General features: G+C 42.5%; 1 protein-coding gene across 3 annotated transcripts in view; it reads right to left on the bottom strand.

The window, feature by feature from the left end:
- The window catches only part of LOC117364093 (cat eye syndrome critical region protein 2), a 321,538-nt gene extending 296,830 nt beyond the window's left edge, over positions 1-24,708 (bottom strand). For 2 of the 3 annotated variants that reach the window (XM_033952929.1, XM_033952930.1), the window contains exon 1: positions 10,584-11,075. In XM_033952929.1, coding sequence (XP_033808820.1) covers positions 10,584-10,703 — 120 coding nt within the window. In that variant the 5' untranslated portion in view covers positions 10,704-11,075. Of the gene's footprint in view, positions 1-10,583; positions 11,076-24,670 lie in introns of those variants that run through there. The other variant, XM_033952931.1, reaches the window with a different exon arrangement.
- Positions 24,709-25,514: the final 806 nt, after the last annotated feature.

Raw genomic sequence — 25,514 nt, 5'->3', positions numbered from 1 at the left:
TTTGTAAAAGAGGCCGATAGTGCTATTCTATAAAGTGCGACTAAAGTTATTTGCAGTTTCATTCATCCAAATGGAACAAGCTATGTATCTATATAGATGTCTACCCATATAAAAGATATATTTATATAGATGCAATATACAGTATACTATACATGCTTATTTAAGTTGAAAAGTAGAATATATAGTCACTTTAATGCTTTTTATAAATTGTGAAATTGGAATGCATGTCAAACCAGTCAATGCAAACGTGGATGTTAAGTATATTTTTTAGTTCAAGTATTTTTATATAATATATACATAGAACCAGTCAGGGTAAATATGAATTGTTCTGAATGCAAGTATATTTGTCAATTAAACTTGGATGTTATTAGGGTCTAGGCATATCCTTTTAAACTGCATTTGGATCTCATAATATTCCTACAAGTTACCAGCATTTTATCTATTTCTACTTACATACAGACTTCAGTATCCATGTACTATCTAGTCCAATAAATGTGTATATTATCTAGGATGGGGCTTCTGTAAGTGGGTGACTTGTGTTGGGGTAATTTCTACAAATGGGCTTACTGTACATATACCCCTCTCCCCCTTTTAGAAAACCGCAGAAGCCAGCATGCTGAATGCTCTGCGCTGCTCCCAATGCTCATAGGAACTCTCCGAGTGTCGGGAGCAGCGCAGAGCATTCAGCGTGCTGGCCGGCGCTAAAAACTGCTTCCACCGTTTAGTTTGTCAAGAATTGGGGATGCTCTGGGGAAGCTGAGAATCGGGGAGGGGGGAATACGGGGTAGTGCTGCCCGATCTCCTTGATATTGCTTTGTTTAAATAAAATGTTTTAACTTAAAAAGCTGCCTCCTTGAAAGTGAATGGAATCAAAAACTGATTCAACGGGGTGAATCGAATCGAAATATTTCACTGAACTGGGCAGCACTAAAGCCTTGGAAGAATTGTGATTGTCAAATTTTAAGTACATTTTAAAGTTGCCAGAGTTAAATATTGATTTCTATTTTTCTCTCATAAGAACATAAGCAATTCCTTTGCTGGGTCAGACCTGAGGTCCATCGTGCCCTGCAGTCCGTTCACGCGGCGGCCCAACAGGTCCAGGACCTGTGCAGTAATCCTCTATCTATACCCCTCTATCCCCTTTTCCAGCAGGAAATTGTCCAATCCCTTCTTAAACCCCAATACCGTACTCTGCCCTATTATGTCCTCTGGAAGCACATTCCAGGTGTCCACCACACGTTGGGTAAAGAAGAACTTCCTAGCATTCGTTTTGAATCTGTCTCCTTTCAACTTTTCCGAATGCCCTCTTGTTCTTTTATTATTCGAAAGTTTAAGAATCTGTCCCTCTCTACTCTCTCTATGCTCTTCATGATCTTGTAAGTCTCTATCATATCCCCTCTTAAGTCTCCTCTTCTCCAGGGAAAAGAGACCCAGTTTTTCCAATCTCTCAGCGTATGAAAGGTTTTCCATCCCTTTTATCAGATGTGTCGCTCTCCTCTGAACCCTCTCGCACATTCACTCTGTAAACACTTATTAAAATGCTTTTTTACATTTTAGCATTTCATAAGTAAGTAACTTTAGCATCATATCTTTTTGTGTTTGACTGTTTGCTAACTGGGATGTGAGTATGCTTGCTATTAAAAAAAACATTTCTTAAAATTCAGGAACTATGAAGCAGTGTGGATGATAGTTAATACTTTTTAGACTTTTTTCCCCCTAGATTCTACACATGGGCCCTGATTCTATACAGAATCGGGCCTACACTAACCCCGATTCTATAACCGGCGTCCATGTTACAGACGCCTGTTAGAGAATCGGGTTAGAGTAGAGGCGGCCGCTACACTTATCGTGGTAAGGGATAAGTATAGCGACCGCCTATCCGATCGCTGGCAGAAGGGTGCTGAACCCCTCCTAACGGAAAGCCGCCCCTGCCCCCCAAAACTGTAGATCGCCGGCAGGAGGGTGCCGAACCCCTCCTGACGGAACCCCCCCAAACTCCCAATTGCCGGCAGGAGGGTTCCCAACCCCTCCTGCCGGAAAGCCGGACCCCCCTTGCTAACAACCTCCCCCCCGATGACTCCACTAACTTCCCCCCCCAACTAACCTTTAAATGTTGGCCGACTGGACGGGTCTTGCTGCCGTCCAGCCGACAGGCCCGCCTCGTCGAAATGAGACAGGCCCGCCCCTTCCCGGCCCATCCCCGCTAAGTCTAAGGCCCGATTGGCCCAGGCTTTAGAAGCCTGGGCCAATCAGGCCTTAGGCATAGCAGGTCCGCCCATCCCCACTAACCCTAAAGTGTGATTGGCCCAGCTACGCCTACAGCTGCCTAAAATCGGGACGGCAGTTTGCAGAATCAGGGCCATGGTGACTAAAGTTGGGTGCGCAAATTTGGCCATGCACAAAACTGCTCATGCAATTTCAATGTTTAATGAGCCAATTGGTGATAAATTGGTCACTAAGGGCTCCTTTTACAAAGCCGTGCTAAACCGCCGGCAGTGCTAGCCGCTACCGCCTCCTCTTGAGCAGATGGTAGTTTTTTGGCCAGCGCGGGGGGGGTTAGCGCGTGATGAAAAAAAGTCACGCGCGTTAAACCCGCTAGCGCGGCTTTGTAAAAGGAGCCCTAAGTGCATTCTATAAAGTAACATAGTTAAATTTTTTTTTTTCTTCTTCTTCTTAGCTATTTCTGGGCAAGAATCCAAAGCTTTACCCGGTACTGTGCTTGGGTTCCAACTGCCAAAATCTCTGTTAAGACTTACTCCAGCCCATCTACACCCTCCCAGCCATTGAAGCCCTCCCCTGCCCATCCTCCACCAAACGGCCATACACAGACACAGACCGTGCAAGTCTGCCCAGTAATGCACGGATCTCAAAAAGGGGCAGAGGCATGGGCATTCCTAAAACTTACATACATTGTTATAGAATACACCTGAGCTGCACAGAATTTAGATGCAGGCATTGCACCAGATTTTAGTTAGCATAAATGGTTGTGTTTAAATTTCAGTCATAAATTTAAAAGCCATCTTTTCTTGATTTTAACTGGAATTGCGGTTCAAATGATCACAAAAAATTGGAAAAATCATGACAGACTAAATTATACATTTTGGTAGACAAATGTATGTAATACATATAGATATGAGAGAGTGAACGCAGAATGTTTATGGTTTAGTGTTTTATTTAACAAAATATGGAGTCCATTGGCTTTATTTGCTGTTTCGCACTAAAAGATAATATATTGCCTTCTGAGTTTCTTCATTACACATCTGGGATGGGATGGGGGGTAGAGTAAGGAAAGGTAATGAAAAAATGGATATTAAATCTTCATATTAAAGATGTTTAGTATTGTTAATATTAATTATTGATGAAAGGGGGTTGGGTATAGCTATGATTCTATAATATTATTTGTTTGAAATAGTGTATTCTCTGTAATATTTTGCTATTTTCAATTAAATGTATTACACTATTGTATTTAATAAAATAATAATAATAATTTTAATTCTTAAAAATGTTTTTAAAAAAAATAATAAATTTCAGTCACAGGGACAGTCGCTAAATGTATTCTATAGCCTTATTTTCTCAATATCTTCCGCAGCTGCAATACTGTTACAGACAATGCTCGAGATCCAGATATGTCAATGTAACCTACTTCACAAGTTTAAACTTGTTTTCACACTGATGCAAGAGCTAACTAATATATGCAGGAGGTCCAACTTTCATTAAGGCTATATCTACATTGAGGAGAGAAGTCCTTAATTTTTGTCTAGATCAGTGCCTCGAAAATTTTGCGAAGCTGCGACACACTAAAAACAGTGGCCGTGATGTCAATGTCTGCGGATGCGTGAAGGCTCTCCAGACAGGCGCTGAGCCACCTGTGGGAGGTGCCGGAAGGGAAGACATGCGGAGAGGAGAGGCAAAGGCCCCAGCTGATTGCTTACAGGATGTGCCTCTCCCCTCGAGAGGCACGTCCTGTAGGCGGCCAGCCAGCCAGCGTCAGCGCCTCTCCTCCTCCCCCCCCAGCATCTCGCAGCACACCTGAAGTTTCAGGAAGCACACGGTTTGCAGTACCTGGTCTAGATCCTACACGATCATCTTAGCATATATTAGTGGCCAAAATTGTGGAAACACTTCGAGTTTTTCAAGATCGCTGAAATTTATTCAACTGTTACATATTTAATCCTGAAATGTATGATATTTATAAACATTCTTTGACTGTTTATAAACATTACTGGTAATATTTGTGTAGTAATTTTATTTAGTGGTTTGACATCAAAAAGGTAAGCAAATCGGTCGTGTTTCTTTTGCTATGTATCGTTTACATTTTGAGTGCATTCAGTAGTGTAGGTTGCGTTTCGTTTTGATGCTCTGATGTGGGTGTTGTCTAAAGGCCTGTTATGCAATATGACAAAATTTGAATTGCTATTTTTCATTAATTGCAATTTAATTGAATATTAAATTGTCTGAATGCACTAAAATTACAGCTGTATACTACATTTTGCACAAGAGACTTGACTGGTCACCTAAAAAGAGAGCAACAGCCATAACCTTAAGAAAAGAAGGCTACGGTTACCAAGAGACTGCAGCCAAAATTGGTCAAGGTGCGTCATTGGCCCGGGTACTGAGACTTTAAGTGTTTTGAAGAGAACAGAAGCATCAAAAACAAGGCTGGAAGGAGCCGTAATAAGTTTTCAACACCTCAGACTGATATGGCTCGACAGAATCGAAAATTAACTGCTGCCGACATCAATAACTCACTGGCCGAAACAGGGGTATTAGCGTTGACCAAAGACCGGTGAAAGCAAGCCTGTGAGCAAGAATTCCTAGGAAAAAGCCCTTCCTCAAGGCAGTTCAGCATCGTAAACAGCTGGACCACAGAGCAGTGGAATAAGGTGTTGTGGAGTAACGAGACTCAAATCTCCATATCTGGCAGCGACTGTGTCCGCTATATTGGGCGGCAACCGGGCAAGAACTCCTTGCCAGAGTGTACTACTGCCAACCATGAAGTGTGACAGAATGAGGGCTGCAAGTGTAGAGATGTTGCGAGTCAATTTGCCAGTGCTCGATGGAGTGATAAATGCTGACAAATACATGCTGTATTACATTACGTAGATAATTTTGTGAATCTGTGCATTCGTACGGCATGCATGTTTCTTGCCTTGTTAACATTTATTGTACTTCATCTACTAAACTCAATAAAAAATTTTGAACTAAAAAAATAAAGGAGGTCCTGAAGCCCTTGCAAGGTCCTGCCCTCAGCCAGAGACATCTTTGGTGCCAACTGACCATTCATTTTTCAACAATATGGCGCCCCATGCCACACAGACAAGAAACACCTTACCTGGTTCAAAGAAAACCAGGTTGAGTTGCTGGACAGGCCAGAAATCATCTCAGATCTCAACCCCACTGAGAACCTTGGGGGTCCGGTTAAAGAGAGCATTAGTGGCAAAGCAACCATGAGCTGATAACAGTAATAATCAACTTCTGGTTCCACAAACCACCACCTATTGATCTCCAAAAACTTGTAGACAGCATGCCAAGATGATATGAAGCAGTAATCAAGGTTAAGGGGTATCAAATGCGCTACTAGCGAGACCAATGAAGTCATCAGATAACTGGACAAATTATCATTATTAGCTTGGGTAGCTTATGAACAGAAATATTTTTGTGAAAAGTGCCAAATATTACGTTGGTCTAGTTAAGCAATTACAGAGTTTCTGTTATTAGCTGAAAATGTATGCATTAAATAGAATTATAATGTTATAGCCATGTTTTTTTTAAAAGCACAATGTCTAAAACATTAGGTGTTTCCACAATTTTGGTCACTAGTGTATAGATAGGTTCAGGTACTTTTTTTTTTTTGCCAAAGCTCATGGTAAAAGAAGGGTTCACAGTCTTAAGCGTGCGAGACAATTCAGCGCAAGATTTCAGTGCGCCGCCGGAAAACCTTCTTTTAAAGGGCTCCGACGGGTGTTGGGGGTGTTGGTGGGGAACCCCCCTCCCACTTTACTTTATAGGGATCGCGCTGCATTGGGGGGGGGGTTTGTAACCTCACATTATACTGGAAAGTTAACTTTTTCTTGGCAGCGCGATCCCTATTAAGTAGAGTGGGGGGTTTCCCCCCCACACACCCCCGTCGGAGCCCTTTAAAAGAAGGTTTTCCTGCGGCGCGCTGAAGTCTTGCGCTGAATTGTCGGCGCTCGTTTGCCTCACGCACTTTTGTCCCGCCACCAAAAGCAGTTATTGTAGCAAGGTTTAGAAAAGGTTTAGGCAAATTCCTGAAGGAAAATAATAATAATAATAGCTTATATACCGCAATACCGTGAAGTTCTATGCGGTTTACAAAGATTAAGCAAAGGTACAAATTGATTGACTTTAAGAGGGGAGGAAGAAAGAGGGTTAATAGGAGAGGAAATCCATTTTTGAGGAGAGAGTGATCAATAGAACAAGTTAATCGCTATAGAGGGGAGAGAGAAGAGCCCCTGTTAATCCTTGGAATTTCATAAAGTGGAGGAATCTTGCTATTTTTTGGGGGGGTTGTAACCTAGACTGGCCACTGCTGGAAACAGGATACTGGACTAGGTGGTCTGACTCGGGCCCCAGTGCTCACAGCTCCAGCAACCCGGTAAAAAAATATACTAGGTTGGGAGTGATTTTTCTGTAGTGGGTGATCAGTGGCGCAGTAAGAGTGAGCGCCCCTGCCCCCGCACCCCCTTTCCCTTTTTAACTTCTCCAACAGGAGCAGCATGCCCACGTGGGTGTCGGCTTGCCCTTTGACATCACTTCCTAGGCAGGGGTCCCGAAGTGATGTCGGAGAGCGCGCTGATGCCGACACGGGCAGCAGCCTCATGCCGGGGAAGTAAAAAAGGTACAGGGAAGGCAAGGGGGGGAGGGGGCGCGTATGTCTAGGAGAGGAGTGGGGCAGATGAGAGTTGTCGCACTCTTAGCAAGATGGTGCCCATGGTGGACTGCGGGTGATACTCGGAACAAACAACATGCAAATCATATGCATGCTACTTGTACAGAGTTGCCGGGAAAAAGGAGGGAAGAGTTAAGCAATAGGCATAGATCTTCTGAGCAGGCCCAGTAGTTGTCAGGCTCCCCTGTCTCTTTAAAACCTCCTGGCTTCTTCTTTCCATTGCCAGTAGTGCCACTGCTCTCCTCTCCCCCCCCCCCAAGCTGAGCCAGCACCAGAGCCATGATCAGCTGAGTCAGCAGGGGGGGGGGGGGGATGAGCAAAGTCACGATCAGCTGATCGCAGCTCTGCTCTCACCCCTGCCGGCTCAGCTGATTGCAGTTGCTGTGCCGCTTGATTTTTTTATGTTGTTGTTTTAATCTGGATATGGGTGCAGCTGTTCTGTGTGTCCCTTGCGTATAGATGCGGGACATACACTCATACAACACACGCACAAACAGCTCCTGTCAATTCTAGGCCTGTTGGTAAATTTTTTCCTGTAAGAGGTGGGCATTTCCTTCCGAGTATTACAAGTGTTCATTTGAATACTAATGAGTTCCCTGTAATGCATTTGCATAGGTTCTTGGCGGCTGCTACAATCGGTAAAAGAACCCAAGAACCTTTTTATGCATTGGACGCTGAGCTGTTGTGCAAGTAAGATAGGTTATAATCAGCTGAGCTGTTGTGTAAATAAGATAGGTTGTAATCAGTCTTATGTACACAGCAGACTTTTGTGCATGGGGCCTCACTAGGGTAACATATGTTCTTATCTTTTCTTACAAGAATGGGGAGCACTGAAGGGGGTACGGAGCACCAAAAGTTAGCCATCTCTCAAATCGACAGCCTCCACCATTTTTGCCCTTAACAGATGAAAAATGTCAATTTATTTCCTCCTCCATTCTCAAAACTGTTTTAGAAAGTGTATATTTTTTTGTGCAGGTGGATAACTTGTTTTGAGACAATATGAAGTGACTTGCCGCATCACAGAAATTCAAGTTGTTACATCTGCCTCCAACAGATGGGAAAACCCAAGTTTAGTTCAATAAGCAGCTTAAAACTCAAAATCTCTAGAGTTTAAGGAATGAAAGTCAACACACACCACATCTCTACTTTGTTGGAGATATCCCCTCTCCCTCCCCCCCCCCTCCATCTTACTAAAACTGAGGTGCCAACTCCTACACAAAATCTGAACCAATACATTGATATTAGTTTTTTTTACATTGTAGACAGTGTTTTTATGATCCTAAAAAAAATTAAAAAGAAAAAAAAAGCTATCTACCTAAGAACATTGTAGGAAAGCATATTAATCTGCCTTTTTCAGGGAGTTGCCTTTCAAACAGTTATTCTTTCTACAAGAAATATGAAGTGTTTAGTACATATGTTCCTGAAATATATGGAAGATAAAATACATCACTCAGTAGCATTTCATTATTCCATTAGCTTTCTTGGAAAGCTCAAGGTGCTTCACTTCGCCATCAATCAAAACACACACACAAACATCTAGAACGCAACAAGACGTTGTTACATTGTGCTTACAAAGACGACACATTAACCAAGTTAAATTAATTTGAAAAGATACAAAACATTCAACATCATTAAATCCTGAAGAAATTGAAAGCCATGAAAAGACAACAGTAAAATAAATCCCTCCAAATTTATGATAGCAGGTTTCTCTCCCCCCCTCCCCCCGGGGGATTGGCAGACAATCTTTCGGAACTATACACAAAATTATATTATGTCTACACTCAAGCCTTCAAATTGTATTGGTAGCAGCTCTAGAAGATAGATAATAATAATAGTTTATTTTTATATACCGCTAAACCATCAGTTCTTGGCGGTTTACATAATAGTAATTACAAGTAATTAAAATACAGATCCAAATAACAATGTCATTATAAAAGAAAATAACACAATTCAATAAAAGATACTGACTAACAAAATACAACCCTAACTTATTCAAAGTAAATTATGCACAATACAGATTATTTATAGTAAAATAGATAAGCAACTGTAAACATTATTCCATAAAAATAATTTTAAAAATCTGCTTATCATGATAATTTTGAAATCCATAAGAACATAAGATGCACCATCTCCGGATCAGACCTTCGGTCCATCAAGTCCGGCAATCCGCACACGCGGAGGCCCTCCCAGGTGTATACCTGGCATAATTTGTAGTCACCCATATCCTTCTATGCCTCTCATTAAATATTGTATTGTTTAAATTGATAAGTTTTAAAATCTTTCCGAAATTGATAATAAGTGAGGGCTGGAGCAATAAGAGCATTCAAACATGAATTCATTACTCCTGCTTGGAACGCCAGAGTTCTATCTAAAATTTTCTTAAAGCGGCACTCCTAAATTACTAGATCTCCTAAATTACTAGGGGCTCCTTTTATCAAGCCGCGCACGTTAAACCACTGGCCGCGCTAGCCGTTACCGCCTCTTCTTGAGCAGGCGGCAGTTTTGGGCCAGTGCGGGGGTTAGCGCGTGATGAAACGTCGTGCGCGTTAAGCCTGCTAGCGCAGCTTGATAAAAGGAGCCCTAGATCTCCCCCTAGATACATCACCAGATTCAGCTACTTCAGCACATACAAACACGTAGAGCGCGTTTCAAATCTTCAAGAAAGGCAGTCGTAAAAAAAAACAACAACCCCACAGAAGTTACCAACATCGGATGATCTTAAGAGACACTCCAACCTTTTATACACAGACCTGCAGGGAACAACTGAGATGAAGTGATTTGCAGCAACACACAGACAAGTTTCAAGGAGCTTCACAAACCAAAAGACAACTCCTCTAGCATCAATAGGAGAAAGCAAAGCTCGTGGGGGGATCTAGGTACCAGATGAGTCCCTGCTCCTTTTCAGTTCATGCAGGCTACAGCACTGAAAAGCAAATGAGAGGAGAGCAGGCTAAACTGCATCCCCGACATCTCGAACTAAAATGCAAGCGCTCATACATTTCTCCTAGGTATCAGGAAAAAAAAAAAGGCAAGGCACCACCTTCAAGAACCATAGGAACCCAACTATTCAAAATCATGGGGCTAAACCTAATGGAAATCACTTTCTTCCTGGATGCAGTCAAGAAGTTTGTTCAATTACAGTAACTTATTATTGGATCCCAGATAGGCACAAATTTGTGGAATCTATGCATCCGTTTGGCACTTATGCCCTCGTATTGTAAAATAGTGCATACAAGATTTCACCATTGTATAACTTTTCTTATTGTATAATACTATATATAATATAATAAAAATATTGAACAAACAAAAAAGAAGAAGTTTGTTCAATATTGGAGGCGCTCGAGCACCCACGGCTACAGCCCCAGCCCCCCCCCCCCCCCTCAGTGCGGGACGGCTTTGAACCGCCCAATGTGCCGCGATCGCCGAGGGAAAAAGGCTGCGGCTGCAGCAAAGAAAGGACGCCGAGTCCCCGCAACAACACTTCAGAAAGGAAAAGCCCCCTCTACAACAACAACCCCCCCCCCCCCCTTTCAAGACAATAACGTCAACCACTTCCATCAACTGAACAGCAAAATCAGGGAAGAAGAAACAAGCGGCCGAACCACAGGTGCCTCGCGCGGGGAACAGGAGCAACGCGCAAAGTTTGCTAAAGAAGCGAGTGGCGGCCCCTCACCTCGATTTCGAAGTCCGGCAGATGGAAAGCGGTCCGGAACAGGGAGCAGAAGTGCGCGATGGCGGGCACTTCCCACCACGAGCGGACTTCTTGCAGGGAGACGCCACATTCCTGGGACATGGTTCCCCCCCCCTCCCACCGTGGTGGTCAGCGGCTCGCCATACACACGGGACCCTGCTCCCTCCACCCCGCCCCCCCCAGCTTCCCACCTTCACCCCGCTCGGGGGGGGGGAACTCTGAGGTGGGGGAGAAGCGGTGGAGGCGCTGCTTTATGTCCCCCTCCTCGGCCGGCGCGCGCCCTCCTCTCCGGCGCCCGGGCAGAGTTCTCTTCAGGCGCTACGGGGCGCGGAGAGCTCGCGGCCGTCGCGCGGACCCATCCTCTCGCTACACAATGTAGCGGCTCGCGCGCTCGCGCTTTCTCTCTCTCTCGCGCCGCTGGGGGAAAACAGATGGGAGCGGTGGGGGAGGGGTTGCGACTCGCACCGACACAAACAAGGAACTCCTCTTTCACCCCCCCCACCCAAAACAAACCCATCTCCGCCCCACCCCCCTGGGGCTGACCCGGCTTCCGAGAATTTCCTATCCACCAGCTCTTGTATCCGGAGAAAGCGTGGCAAACAGTTGTTTGTTTGTGGGTTGTTTTTTTTAAAGGAGAAGCACAATTCATCAATTAGTTACAGATTTTTATTATTTTTTTTTTTTGCCTATTCAAGGAAATAGTGATTTTTCTCTGGGTAGGACTACACTTCCCCCTCCCCATTCGCGGTTTCGGTAATCGCGATTTCACATATTCGCGATTTTTTTGGGGAGGGGGAAAATTTTTTTTAAAAACCCCATCGTTAAGTCTTCCTTCCGGCATCCCGGCCTTACCTGGTGGTCTAGCGGGCTTTCGGGGCAGGAGCAATCTTCCTACGCTCCTGCCCCGTGCAGATCGCCATTAGGAAATAGCTGTAGGGAGTTCCCGTCGTAGTCTCGAGAGACTACAGGAACTCACAGCAGCCATTTCCTAATGGCGATCTGCACGGGGCAGGAGCGTAGGAAGATCGCTCCTGCCCCAAAAGCCCGCTAGACCACCAGGCAAGGCTGGGAAGGCGGGAGGGAGGCAAGGGTGGGTCAGAGCCGGATATTTGTGGTTTTTCGCCATTCGCGGTCCGGCTCTGCCACTATCCCCCGCGAATCCGGAGGGAGAAGTGTAATGTTACTTGTACATTGCAAGTAAAGGGGTTATATTTATTGCTCAGCTTTTAGATGAGTCTGGGAGATTGCATAGACAGTCCAGAACTATCCGTAGTTGTTGAAAGTGGTCTAGGGTCATGGTATGGCTATATGCAAGTACAAGCCACGCTAAACCGCTAGCCGCTACCGCCTCCTCTTGAGCAGGCAGTAGTTTTTGGCCAGCGCAGGAGTTAGCGCGTGATGAAAAGTCACGCGTGTTAACCCCGCTAGCGCGGCTTAGTAAAAGAAGCCCTCAAATCGTAAGAGGGGGGTTTTCATTGTACATGAAAGGATTTTAATTTTTTTTAATTTTTTTTTTATCAATGTAATGATGTTCCTATTTTTATATCTTTGTTACATAAATTGTGGCAATGTTTGATTCCAAATAGAGCATATGAGAATACTATTTTAAAAATGGCGTTTATTAGAAGTTAATATGGTAAATTTAAATGTAATGACTATTTTACTGTATTATATTATTACGTATTTATTGCATTTCTTCAATAAAATGTTATAAATTAAAGAAGAAGCATTCGTCTTTCCGCTTGTCCAGGTGTGCTCAAAGGGTGGTGTAGGACAGGGGGGAGGGTCTACCCTATGTACGTTGTGGTAGAGTCCATTTAAAGGGAGCACTCTCCCGAGACCTCAAGGGGCGGGGGTTTAGTTTTCATGCGCTTGCAGCCCTTGAAGTGCATCCGTGGCCTGATCGTCCCTCAGCTCGCACAGAAGTGGCAGTAGCTCTAGGGTCCTCCTGTGAGGGGGAAGGGAGTTCACAGCTCTGGCGGCAGTTTGGGTCTTTTTTTTTTCCCCAAGCCCTTCAGTCTTTTGGTTTGTGAGCTGTGTGACTGCGCAACACAACTTCACATTGCCCTGTACGAGGGGTCTTTTGCATCCTCGGACAAAGGCGGTGCGGTTGCATTTCTGATGGCTACAGTACGGTAGCGGGGCATGCTTCCCTGTATCATGAAATCTTCAAAACCCATGCACTCTCTGGGTCAAACGGAAAAAGTTAATTAGAATCCTGTGGATTCACCTCTATAAATCGGGCTCCAAAAACTTCAGACTGATTGCAGATTTTAGACCAGTGTCTCTCATTCTCCCTCGTCCAGACCTGCACTGATAAAAGCTACCGAGCTCCACCTAGCAATCTTGGCTGAATTCAGTTATTTTAAAGTACTCTTCCTGTTACTTTTTTTCTGTGATAAAAGGCCTTTGGGGGTTTATTTCATAAGCTGATCATTTTCCCGATCAGTTTCAGCGCGTTACCACACATCTAATATCTAAAACACCTGATTTTCTTTTTTTTTATTGTTTAATATTTTTATTATTTTGTAGTATTAAACAATAAGAAAAGTTATACAACAACTTTAACATAGGTATGATGAGTTACACAGGTATAATACCGATACATGAGCATTTGGTAATATGATAAACACCTTATACATTATACAGTATTTTAGTGTGGCATTATAGACTTGCATAGACAAAAATAAACAGTAATAGCACAGGAGAATATTGTAGCAAAAACCAACAAGAGCGGCATAAATCTATCTTTGGGCAGTTTCCTGACAGTAATATACTCAATATTCCAAGCTATATCATTATGAGTGAGTCTGATCAGAGGGGAATAATTGAGATAGAGGAGAAGTCAGATGTGAATTACAGTAACTTATTGGATCCCAGATAAGCATAAATTTGTGGAATCTATGCATTCGTTTGGCAGTTATGCCCTCGTATTGTAAAATAGTGCATACAAGATTCCACCATTGTATAACTTTTCTTATTGTATAATACTATAATATAATAAAAATATTGAACAAAAAAAAGAAAGAAGTTTGTTCAATTACAGTAACGTATTATTGGATCCCAGATAAGCATAAATTTGTGGAATCTATGCATCCGTTTGGCAGTTATGCCCTCGTATTGTAAAATAGTGCATACAAGATTCCACCATTGTATAACTTTTCTTATTGTATAATACTATAATATAATAAAAATATTGAACAAAAAAAAGAAAGAAGTTTGTTCAATTACAGTAACGTATTATTGGATCCCAGATAAGCATAAATTTGTGGAATCTATGCATCCGTTTGGCAGTTATGCCCTCGTATTGTAAAATAGTGCATACAAGATTCCACCATTGTATAACTTTTCTTATTGTATAATACTATAATATAATAAAAATATTCAACAAGAAAAAGAAGTTTGTTCAATTACAGTAACTTATTATTGGATCCCAGATAAGCATAAATTTGTGGACGCTATGCATCCGTTTGGCACTTACGCCCTCATATTGTAAAATAGTGCATACAAGATTCCACCATGCAACAAATGAGAGTTTGTCAGGATGTTTCCAGTCATTGAATATGGTTTTGATAGTTATCATAATTAGAGATTGGAAGAGAGCCATATGATGTTTAGACAGAGTAGAGTTTAGAGCAAATTCGCCAAAAAGTATTTTTGCTAAAGATATAGGGCTCCTTTTAATCAAGCCGCACTAGCGGTTTAACACGTTTAATAGCGCGCGTTAAACCGCCAGCCACGCTAGCCGCTACCGCCTCCTCGTGAGCAGGCGGTAGTTTTTAGCCAGCGCGGGGGTTAGCACATGATGAAAAGTCGCACGCGTTAACTCCGCTAGCGCGGCTTGATAAAAAGAGCCCATAGTTTCCTTGATTGGTAAAATTTGAGAAATGAAGTCCCAGATTTGGGACCAATATTTGGAACACCTGATTTTCTTTAAAGCGGTTTTTATAACTTGTCGGCATTGAGGAAAACAATTTCCTAATTGCAACACTTAGGTAAACTACTCATTGGGACCCATCACCCCACAGCCACTGGGTTTTCAGAATTTCCCCAACAAAAGTGCCTTGGACCGATTCGCATACAGTGGAGATTTAGCATGTGCAAATGTATCTAGACAGGTTGTGGGGTTCCTAGGACTGGTTTGGGAAGGTTAGAATTGGGAAGGTTTTTTTTACTGATATAGCTAATTGTAATGGAATCAAGGAGGGGCCCTTGAAAGTTAGATGTGTACATGGAGGAAAATATTCCTAAAGTATTTTTAAGGACATTCTGTACATAAAAATAGAAATTCCGCATACTGTATTGGAAATGCAACATAAAAACTTCAAACCAGAAAATAGCTCTTAAAGACGCAACATTCTTATATTTTGGATGCAGAATTTCTTCAGGAATATCATAATAGAGTTTTCAGTCAATTTTATTTTAGCAAGCAAAAGATTGTAAAGGGAGCTACAAGCTGCAGGCAATGACGACTTTTTGAAGCTGCCAGTACTCGCAGCAGTGTTCATAGTTGATGCAACAAATGTTATCTGTTGAAAGAAGTCAACGCTGCCTGCAGCTCCTTTGGGGCTCTCTAAATTGCTCGAAATCCAGAAGCTCTCAATCATAACGTAGCAGATCTCTCCCGAACACACAACCTCAACCTTCCCCCATTCAGTACTTTTAAATACTCTCTTGTCTCCCTGTGCTCCAACTCTCTCCCAGCTCATCTCTCCTCCACCCTATCTCCTAATATAAGTTCTTTCCCCCCCTGACACTCTCCTGTAATTCATTCCCACATGACTCTTCCACCACAACTCTGTTTCTCTCAGCTGTCAGCTTTCAACATCTCTTCTTCCCCTGCTCCTTCTCTGATCATCTCCCCAGGATGTGCTATAACCACCCTGTCCCTGGCACGGCTTTCTTCAAGATGAGTGTGAGCTGTGCAATACCCAAAAGCCAAGCGGAACAGCTCAGGATTTGACTCACACTGGCTTCTCACAAGTTTATGGCATCCTCTTTTTCTTTTTTTTTTTTCTTCACAGCTGCACAGGCCAGCTGCAAACACATTCTGCACTCTGGGGAAATTCGACAGCACAGTCCTGCAGGATTAGGTGGGGGATCTGCTGCAACGAGCCTTTCTTCCTCTATATTTTTATTATGCTTCTACACCACCTTTCTCTGAAGGCTATGAGGCAGTTCACAATAGTATAATGCCTAGCACCATAATCAGTTAAAATTAATAACAAGTAGCCATGCTTTATTAGATTTAGACAATACTGTATATTACATTTCTGTTAATATTTTTACAATACCTCTAAAGCAGTGGTTTTCAACCCGTTCAATTGAGATAGTGCATGCAAATTTATCGTATGCATATTCATTGTGGATATTCTGAAAACCGGCCGGCTGGGTGTGTGCCCAAGACTGGATTGAGAACCCCTGCTGAAAAGGTAACATCGCACTCAGAGACAGGTCTTTATATGAAAATTCCCTATGACTGGCGGTAACTAGTTGAAAATCACTGGAGTCTGCAAATAGTGCTGGTCTAGCAGAAGCAAGCTCTGAAGCAGAGCACAATGTTGGATACATGAACAAGGGCTTTCCCTGAAGAATCTTATTGTCTCTAGTTCAATTTTTTTTTTTTAACTCGGTTCATTGGTTGATTAATTGGAACCAGCGCATAGTTTCCAACAGTAATTTAGGGCTCCTTTTATCAAGCCGCGCTAGCGGGGTTAACGTGCGCGACGTTTCATCACGTGCTAACCCCCGCGCTGGCCAAAAACTACCGCCTGCTCAAGAGGAGGCGGCGGCGGCTAGCGCGGCCGGCGGTTTAACGGGCGCTATATTACGCGTGTTAAACCACTAGCGGGGCTTGATAAAAGGAGCCCTAAATGTGTTCGTACGTCTTCATTCCCAGAACACAGGCCGTTTTATTTTGAATGAGTTACAGAGTCAACAATTAATATTTTGGAAGACCACATGTACAACAAATTGCAATAAATGCTTTGAAATTAAAGCATAGGTTACAGTAGAAAGATCTGACCCTTTTCAGGTAAGTGGGTAAATATTGGATTTTCCACAAATGATAGAAACTGCACAGCATGACCAACTTTATCTTTTATTTCTTTCTTTCTTTTTTTTTTTTTTTTTTTTAATATCTTACAGATTTTATCCATACCCCTAATATCTAGGCATCCTAGCTGAAACTGTGGGCAAGGAAAGTACATCTGAGAACTTCAAACTAGAGAGTTGCACGGGGACAGAAATACCATCCCTGTCAGGATCCTCTCCGTCCTCACCCGTCCCCGCAAGGAATTACCTCCATCCCCGCCCGTCCCCATAAAAAGCAGCAATTACTTCTGACAGGATCATCAATTCCACAGTTTCTTTTGCTGTTTTCCTTGTGGAATCTCTTTGATGGAACCCTTTTTTTGTTTTCTGTTCAGGTAATTAACTTATAAACCCCCTCTTTTACTAAGACTGACATGTCCATTATATTATATGGACAAACCCTGCTTCCAAAGCCTTCCATCCCCGTGGGAGTCCCGTTGGCTAGAGGGGGGTCCCCGTGGGAGTCCCATGGGCCAGAGGGGGGTCCCCGTGGGAGTCCCGTGGTTTAGGAGAGGATTCCCGCGATCCCCGTTCCCGTGCAGATCTCTACTTCAAATCCATAATATTTCTTTCTTACCCCCCCCCCCCCCTCCCTCCATCCCTTTTACAAAACCACGGAAGCGGTTTTTAGCTCAGGCTGGTGCATTCAGCATGCCAGCTGGTGCTAAAAAACGCCTTTGTGGTTTTGTAAAAGGTGTGTGTGGGGGGGGGGGTATGGTTTCACTTGGTTATTCTTGGTGAGCCAATACTGTGGCCAGCCTCTTTTAAGCACCAATTTAATTTCTACAAACAATATACTTAAATATCACCAGTGTATGATGTCTATTTGATCTGTACTCTGGCCAAAAGGCTAAATATATAAATTGAACGGGGTACTGTGGTGATAGCCCTCAAATGTATTTTGCTTAAGTGGATGGAAGCGGAAGGACCTGACTTTTTCCTCTGGCGTTGCCGCCTGATCACTCTTTTGATGTGGGAACGCCACGAAGTGCAAGACTTTTCTTTCCTGCCTGCCCGGATTTTCCAAGGCACCTGGGAGCCTTTTTGGAACACTATGACTCCAGTTTGGCAGGTACCGGACTGGAGGAGAGCTGTGGGGTGTCCGTTGCTGGTCCCGGATTTCCTGTTCGGTGGCACAGTCAGGCATCCACAGAGACGGACCCCTGACGTCACTGGGTCCGTCTCCAACATCGTTAAAAGCAGCCACTGCTGCGGTATACTGGGAGCAGGTACCGGACTGGAGGAGAGCTGTGGGGTGTCCGTTGCTGGTCCCGGATTTCAACAGCGGCGGCTTCCTTTCTTGTTCGGTGGCACAGTCAGGCATCCACAGAGACGGACCCCTGACGTCACTGGGTCCGTCTCCAACATCGTTAAAAGCAGCCGCTGCTGCGGTTGCGGCCGCAGCCGCGCGGCCGCAGGGCGTGGCCGAAGGACAACGCAGAGTGGAATGATCTCTCTGCAAGGACTTGCGACCGGGACAACAGAGGTTGGGGGAATACAAGACGTCACTGAGGTAAAGCTAATTTCAGAACATTTAGATACTACACCATTACAACTTTTCTCACCTACAAAACCTCCTACAGTCACACTCGAAGCATTATGGGACTTGGTAGTGAATTTGGGGAATTCCTTAAATCCTCAAATAAAAAGTTTGGATAAAGAATTAAAAGAACAAAAGGAAGAAATAAAAGTTTTAAAGCAGGACATGTTACAATTTAAAACAGAGACACAAAATACAAATAAGGAGCTAATGTTATTGAAACAAAATCAAGATATGCTGGTTAAAGATAATATATTACTCAGGAAGAAGTTGGAAGTGCAGGAGAATAATGGTCGAATAAATAATTTGAGATTTATAAATTTTCCAAAGATCCTGTCAACTTCTCCTAGAGAAATGGTGAAAAGATATTTTATGGAAATTTTGGAAATTCCTGAAAACTCCTTACCTCCTCTTACAAGAGTGTATTACTTACCTGCTAAGACCCAATTCAAAGAAGAACAAAAAATTGAGGAACCCCGGGAGAGGTCATTGGACATTTCGGCAATACTGGAACAATCAGATAGAGAACTGGCTGTTCCATCTACTCTCTTGTTGTCTGTTGCTTTGGCTCCAGACAAGGATTGGATATTAAAACTTTTCTTTAAAAATAGGTCCAAAAACTTCCTGGGGCAGCATATTCAGATTTTCCCTGATGTCTCTAGAGAGACTCAAAAAAGAAGGAAAGAATTTTTAACTCTAAAACCTGGAGTGACTCAAATAGGGGGTATTTTCTTTTTGAGATATCCATGTAAATGTGTAGTTAGATATTCATCATTGAAGTATATATTTACAGAGCCATCTCAATTGATTAGTTTTCTCTCAATGAAACGTCTTGAAAAAGGAATAACAACGTCCATGGAAAGTTAGTTCCCTGCACTTTAGTCAGATAAGGATTTTTCTTATTTAATTAATTTGAATTATATATATTCTGCTTTTAATCATGGATCCAATAAATATTGAGGACTAGTGTGAGATCAGCTAGATTAGTATTTCCTTGTAGTAAAATTAATTTTGGAATTTTAGTTTAATATGTTGTTTGACCTCACTTTACTGTACAAGATGCTTGGAAATATTGTAAAATTCTATAAATAAATTAAAAAAAAAATCTTTCCAGTTTTGTAATATTATTTGAAGAGCGAGAAATAAAAAAAGGGTTAAAAGGCGGTCATGATACATAGAGAGAGGTGTGGAGAGAGCTAGAGACCCCTGCATTATAATATCAAAAGATAAGGGGTCATTAAGTGCAAAAATTTAGGTAATCACCTGCCAAATAGATGTCCAGAAGATCTGTAAATTAGGGCTATCCCGAAAACCTGACTGGCTCGTGGTCCCCCAGGACAGGGTTGGGGACCACTGCGCTATAGCACGCGCTAATCTTGTGTGTGCGCAAAAAACGCTAGCGCACCTTCGTAAAAGGAGCCCTAGGACTTCCATTATCTCAGTGGTAAGAGTATTGCTGTGGAACAATTTGACAGGACCTCTTTGGTTGTTACCTGATTTACAGAAATTTAAGAAGATCTTGAAGACAACTTTATTTGTATCGGCTTTTTTTTTTTTTTTAAATGATTGAAGAACTTTTATGAATCTGAACTGTTTTATGTCAGTGTTGTTTATGTATTTAAAAAATTTCTATACCGTCTAAAGCCTAAACAGTTTACAAAATATCACATACATAGGTATTAAATAAATAATCAGATCCTTTGAAAATCAGCAATCAGGAAAAATCAATGCCTAAAAAAAGACATTTACAAACATTTGTGTTTTAAGTAGTTCCCTACAAGTGAATTCCACAATTTTACCTCTGCACAGCAAAAAGCAGGGTAGGATTAACCAATAGGCCAAGTAGGCACATGCCTAGGACCCGAAATGGTCGGGGGGCCCGATGAAGGAGAGCATCAACATTGTTTTTTCCAAACGGCAATGCCTCCCCCCCCGATCAGTAACATGGGCCCCCCGATCAGCAACATGGGCCCTCCAGATCAGCAATGCGGCCCCCCCATTGACGGAAAGTAAGACAAGCAAGCAACGCAGGTAAGAAAGGCAACAGGAACTGTAATTGTGCAAGCGGTGCTGCTTGCCCAAAGCTTCCCTCTGATGTAGCTTCCTGTTTCCGCCTGGGCACATGGTGAAGTGGGGCGGGGCAGGGGGCCCAGTGTACTTGGGTGCCTAGGGGCCCTCTATGAATTAATCCTGCCCTGGCAAAAAGTAATTGGTTTCAACATATTTTGGATTGACATTCGTCTTTAAGAGAGCTGAATTTTCAGAGCGCAATGACCTTTTCGGTTGGTAATTGGCTCTCTTATTCTTGAAGAGTTCAGCGATCATATCATACAGAAATTGGTGACAAATCATCACTGCTTTGTACTGAACTCTGAATACAAGTGGCAACCAGTGTAACTGTTGAAGATAAGGTGTGATGTGAACATATTTTGACGTTCCCATTATCAATCTGGCCGCTGCATTATGTACTACTTGCAATGCCCTGCACCTCGTCTTAGTTATTCCAAGGTACAGGACATTGCAATAGTCAAGCCTCGACAAGAGTGAACGTCATAGGATGACAACATCGGTTTCACTTGATACAGTAAATGTATTTGTGCAAAGCATGCTTGTACTGTCTTAGCTACTTGACATTTCATTGTAAGGCCTGAATCAAGTCTTACTCCTAAGATTGTCATTGACTCTCTCACTGGAAGTACTTCATCCTATCTACTATAATTCCTTTGGCCGCCTATCCTGACCATATTTCCCCACAAACATTATTTCTGTCTTATCCATATTCAATCTCAAACCCTGCTCTACCATCCATTCAACAATCTTGCTCATATAATACCTCAGTATTCTCTCCAGATCATCTCCCCATTCACACACTGGGAAAAAAAAAGATAACATAAGAATAACTTTACTGGGTCAGACCAATCAAGCCCAGTAGCCCGTTCTCACAGTGGCCAATCCAGGTCTAGTACCTGGCCAAAACCCAAGGTGTAGCAATATTCCATGCTACCGATACAGGGCAAGCAGTAGCTTCCCCCAGGTCTTTTTCAATAACAGATTATGGACTTTTCCTCCAGGAACTTGTCCAAACCTTTCTTAAAACCAGTTACGCTATCCGCTCTTACCACATCCTCTGGCAACACGTTCCAGAGCTTAACTATTCTCTGAGTGAAAAAATATTTCCTCCTATTGGTTTTAAACAGTTTTTCCCTATAACTTTGTAATTTTTGACGGAGTGAAAAATCGATCCACTTGTACCCGTTCTACTCCACTTCAATCATAATATCATCTGCATATATTCAGTATTCAACTTCCAAAGATTGAAACAGTTGACCTATAGTGGCCATGTAGATGTTAAATAAAAGCGCAGAGTGCCGATCCCTGAGGAACTCCAGTCTTCGCTGGGTATTCACCTGAGATTTTACATCTATTCCTTACCTAAAAAGAATGTAAGTATTCATATGAACCGCTTAGATGTAAGTGGGCTAAAATAATTTTTAATTGAATAAATAAACTAGTGAGATCATTAGATTTACTGATGATATAAAGTTGTTAAGTCTCAAGAGGATTGTGAAAAATTTCAAGAGGATCTTGTAAGATTGGGACACTGGACATCAAAATGACAGATCATGTTTATTGTGAGCAAGTTCAAAGTGATGCTTGTGGGAAAGAGGAACCCAAACTATAAACTACATGATGCAGAGTTCCACATTAGGAGTGACCACCCAGGAAAAGGATTTAACTGTGGCGTACACTTCTCCCTCTTTATTTGCTGTGATAGGGGATTAACAGAACGGCAAATACTGAAAAACCACGAATAACTTTTTCATGTTATTTGGTGTTTTCTATTAAAAACCATCATGAATATGGTGAAACCGCGAATAACATGGTGGGAGACCTGGTCTGTTCCTGAAGGAGAGGCAAAACACGGTGAAGAAAGTGCTGGGAATCGGCGATTTTCTCCGTAAATGCTTGGAATCAGCAATTATTCTATGCAAGCTGATGTAATTTTGGGGGAGGAGCCAGCAAGCTAAAACCCTTGAATAATCGAAACCGTGAATGCTAAAACCATGAATACGGAGGGAGAAGTGTAGTAGCAGCAGCATGGAATGTTGAAAACTCTTTGGAGATTCCGAATGGAATGTTGCTACTCTTTGGGGAGGTGTCAGGTCAAAACCGCAGAAGACAAAGGCGCGCGCCGACAACTGAGCGCAGCGTGGAGGCACGTGCCGAAGAAAATAACTGTTTTTAGGGGCTCCAATGGGGGTGTGTGGGGGGGGGAACCCCCCACTTTACTTTATACAGATCACGCCGCATTGTGGGGGCGTTGTGGGGGGTCTGGGTGGTTGTAACCCCCCACATTTTACTGAAAACTTCACTTTTTCCCTAAAAACAGGGAAAAAGTTAAGTTTACAGTATAATGAGGGGGGTTACAACCCCCCAAACCACCCACAACGCCGCCGCGATCTGTATTAAGTAAAGTGGGGGGGGGGGGCTCCACAACAAAAACCCCCGTCGGAGCCCCTAAAAACTGTCATTTTCTTCGGCGCACGCCTCCATCTTGCGCTCAGTTGTCGGCACGCACCTTTGTCTTCCGTGGTTTTGTCTATGAACCCTTTGGGGATTCCATATAATAGCAACATTCCAGAATTCTGACTTGATATGTCAAGCTCTGTCTCTGGCAGTATTCAAATCCAGACTCAATGTCCACGTCTATGAATCTGCTTTCAATTCCAAGCTGCAACCCACCTACTAAACACCAATATCTGTCTTATCATTCCCTCTGTAAGCCCCCCACGTGAGCACAGTGTATTGATGCACCTTCTTGTCCAGTTTGTCTGTCTTGACTAGATTGTAAGCTCTTCTGAATAGGGACTGTCTCTTCTATGTTTTGATGCTGTGTATGCCTAGCAGCACTAAAAAAAATTATAAGTAGTAGTACACTTCTCCCTCCGTATTCGCTGTGATGGGGGATTAACTGAACTGCAAATACAGAAAAACCACAAATAACTTTTTCATATGTTATTTGCTCTTTTCTATTAAAAACCATCGAGAATAAGGTGAAACCATGAATAACATGGTGGGAGACCTGGTCTGTTCCTGAAGGAGAGGCAAAACATGGTGAAGAAAGTGCTGGGAATCGGCGATTTTCTCCGTAAACGCTCGGAATCAGCAATTACTCTATGCAAGATGATGTAATTTGGGGGGAGGAGCCAGCAAGCCAAAAAATGTGAATAATCAAAACCACAAATGCCGAAACCGCAAATACGGAGGGAGAAGTGTATCTAGCATATGTGATACTTGGGGGCCTATCATTTTTTTGACACCCCCCTCAACTATATGAAAAACAAGATTTTTAGTAATAATCCACACGTCACACAAGAGTGTATCTAGGAAAGGCAGCATCTTATATACTCACCCACTGTAAAACTAAACAAGCCAGGCTAGTAGAGATTGATCCTGCACAGTCAATGCTAACAGAGAACCATGTCTTTCGTACACACAGAAAACACCTTCACCCAGTATGGAATATGTAATCACAAACTAAACCCCTCTTTTTTTTATTTTACAAAACTGTAGTATGGTTTTTAGCACAGGTCATGGCAGTAACAGCTACGATGCTCATAGAATTCTTATGAGCATCGGAGCTCATACCACTGCGACCGGTGCTACAAACCACGCTATGGTTTGTAAAAAGGGGGGGAGGGAGTTAAACTAGAAATATGTAGACAAAAGTTAAACTGAACCACCAAGAAGCTGGACTCTGCATACAATGCAACACCACAGTAACAGAAACAATGATGCATGATCCCTAATATTGTGCAAAACATAAAGAGAGCAGATGTAAATTTGAAAAAAAACCCCAGAGAAATAGCAATCATCACTTTACAAATTGAATCTGCGTTAGGGTTTTTTTTATTGCAGGCTGTGGTGGTAAAAGCTCCGACGCTCATATCAATTCTATGAGCATTGGAGCTTTTACTGCCACGGTCGGCGATAAAAACCCTAACGTGGCATCCTAAACCCCTTTTATGAAACCGCATTAGCCTTTTTTATAGCCGGCCTTGGCTCTAAAACTCCAGCACTCATAGAATTCCTATGAGCATCGGAGCTAATATTGTCACAGCTTCATAAAAAGGGGCCAAAAGGGGGGGAAAATAAAACAAACATGGAAAATAAGATACCAATAATACCATTTTATTGGACTAATACATTTTTCAATTAGCTTTCAGAGGCCAAAACCTCTTTTCTCTGGTCAGTAAAGTGTACTATTGTTATGGTATCCTGTCCTGACCTGAGGAAGGGGGTTTTGCTCTCTGAATGAGTAAAAAATGTATTACAATTAGTCCAATAAAAGGATCACCTTATTTCCATCGAACTACATATAAAATCCTCCTCCTAACTTTTAAAATCTCACCTTCCTGTCTTTCTAGATAAATACCTCATTCCACATGCTCCTTCTAGGGTCCTTAGATCCACGAATCAAAATCTATTGACAGCGCCTTCAATCAAGGAACTCCATTTTCTCAGTAGTTCTCCCTCGCTCTGGACCGCAATGCCATTCCATCTTCGCAATGAAAATTCCTTAAGTAAATTTAAAACAAATTTCAAAACATTTCTTTTTAAAAATGCCTACCAGTAACTGGGAGGGGGGAGGGAGAAAAAAGCTTTTAAAAAGCGACATCCCAGTTTCCCTCTTGTTATTTCCCTTCCCTCCACCCTTCCTTTTATTTTATTTATCATTGTAATTAAAACTTCCGTATCCCCCAAAACCTTTCGCTTCTAATCAGTCTTAATTCGTTATAGTTACAGGTTTACCCTCTTTTTATTTTACCCCACCCAAATCACAAATAATATCAGACCTATTTAATTTTTTAACATTGTAAACGGCCCAGATAATTGTGATGGTCGGTATATCAAGCCATGAATAAACTTGAAACTTGAATATTTATAAATATTTATCAACACAGCTACAATACTGCTTTATCCTAAAGAAAAAAAATAAAAATAAATTATTTTCTACCTTTGTCTTCTCTGGTTTCTGCTTTCCTCATCTCTTCATTCCATCCACTGTATGCCCTCTCTCTGCCCCTTCTTTATAATAATAATAATAGCTTTATTTTTATCCCGTCATACCTTTTCAGTTCATGGGATCTTCTCTCCTTCTATGCCCCTTCCAGAAACTATCTGCCTCCTCCTTCCATCTTTCCCTCTGCCCCCATTGGTCTGGCATCCTTCTTCCCTTCCCTCCCCAATGGCTTCTTTCTCCTATACTTCCCTTCCTT

The sequence above is a fragment of the Geotrypetes seraphini genome, chromosome 7 (assembly GCF_902459505.1).
Source record: "Geotrypetes seraphini chromosome 7, aGeoSer1.1, whole genome shotgun sequence".
In the NCBI taxonomy this organism is placed as follows: domain Eukaryota; kingdom Metazoa; phylum Chordata; class Amphibia; order Gymnophiona; family Dermophiidae; genus Geotrypetes; species Geotrypetes seraphini.
The sequence above is the reverse complement of the archived record's forward strand: the minus strand, read 5'-3'. Positions and strand labels throughout refer to the sequence as shown.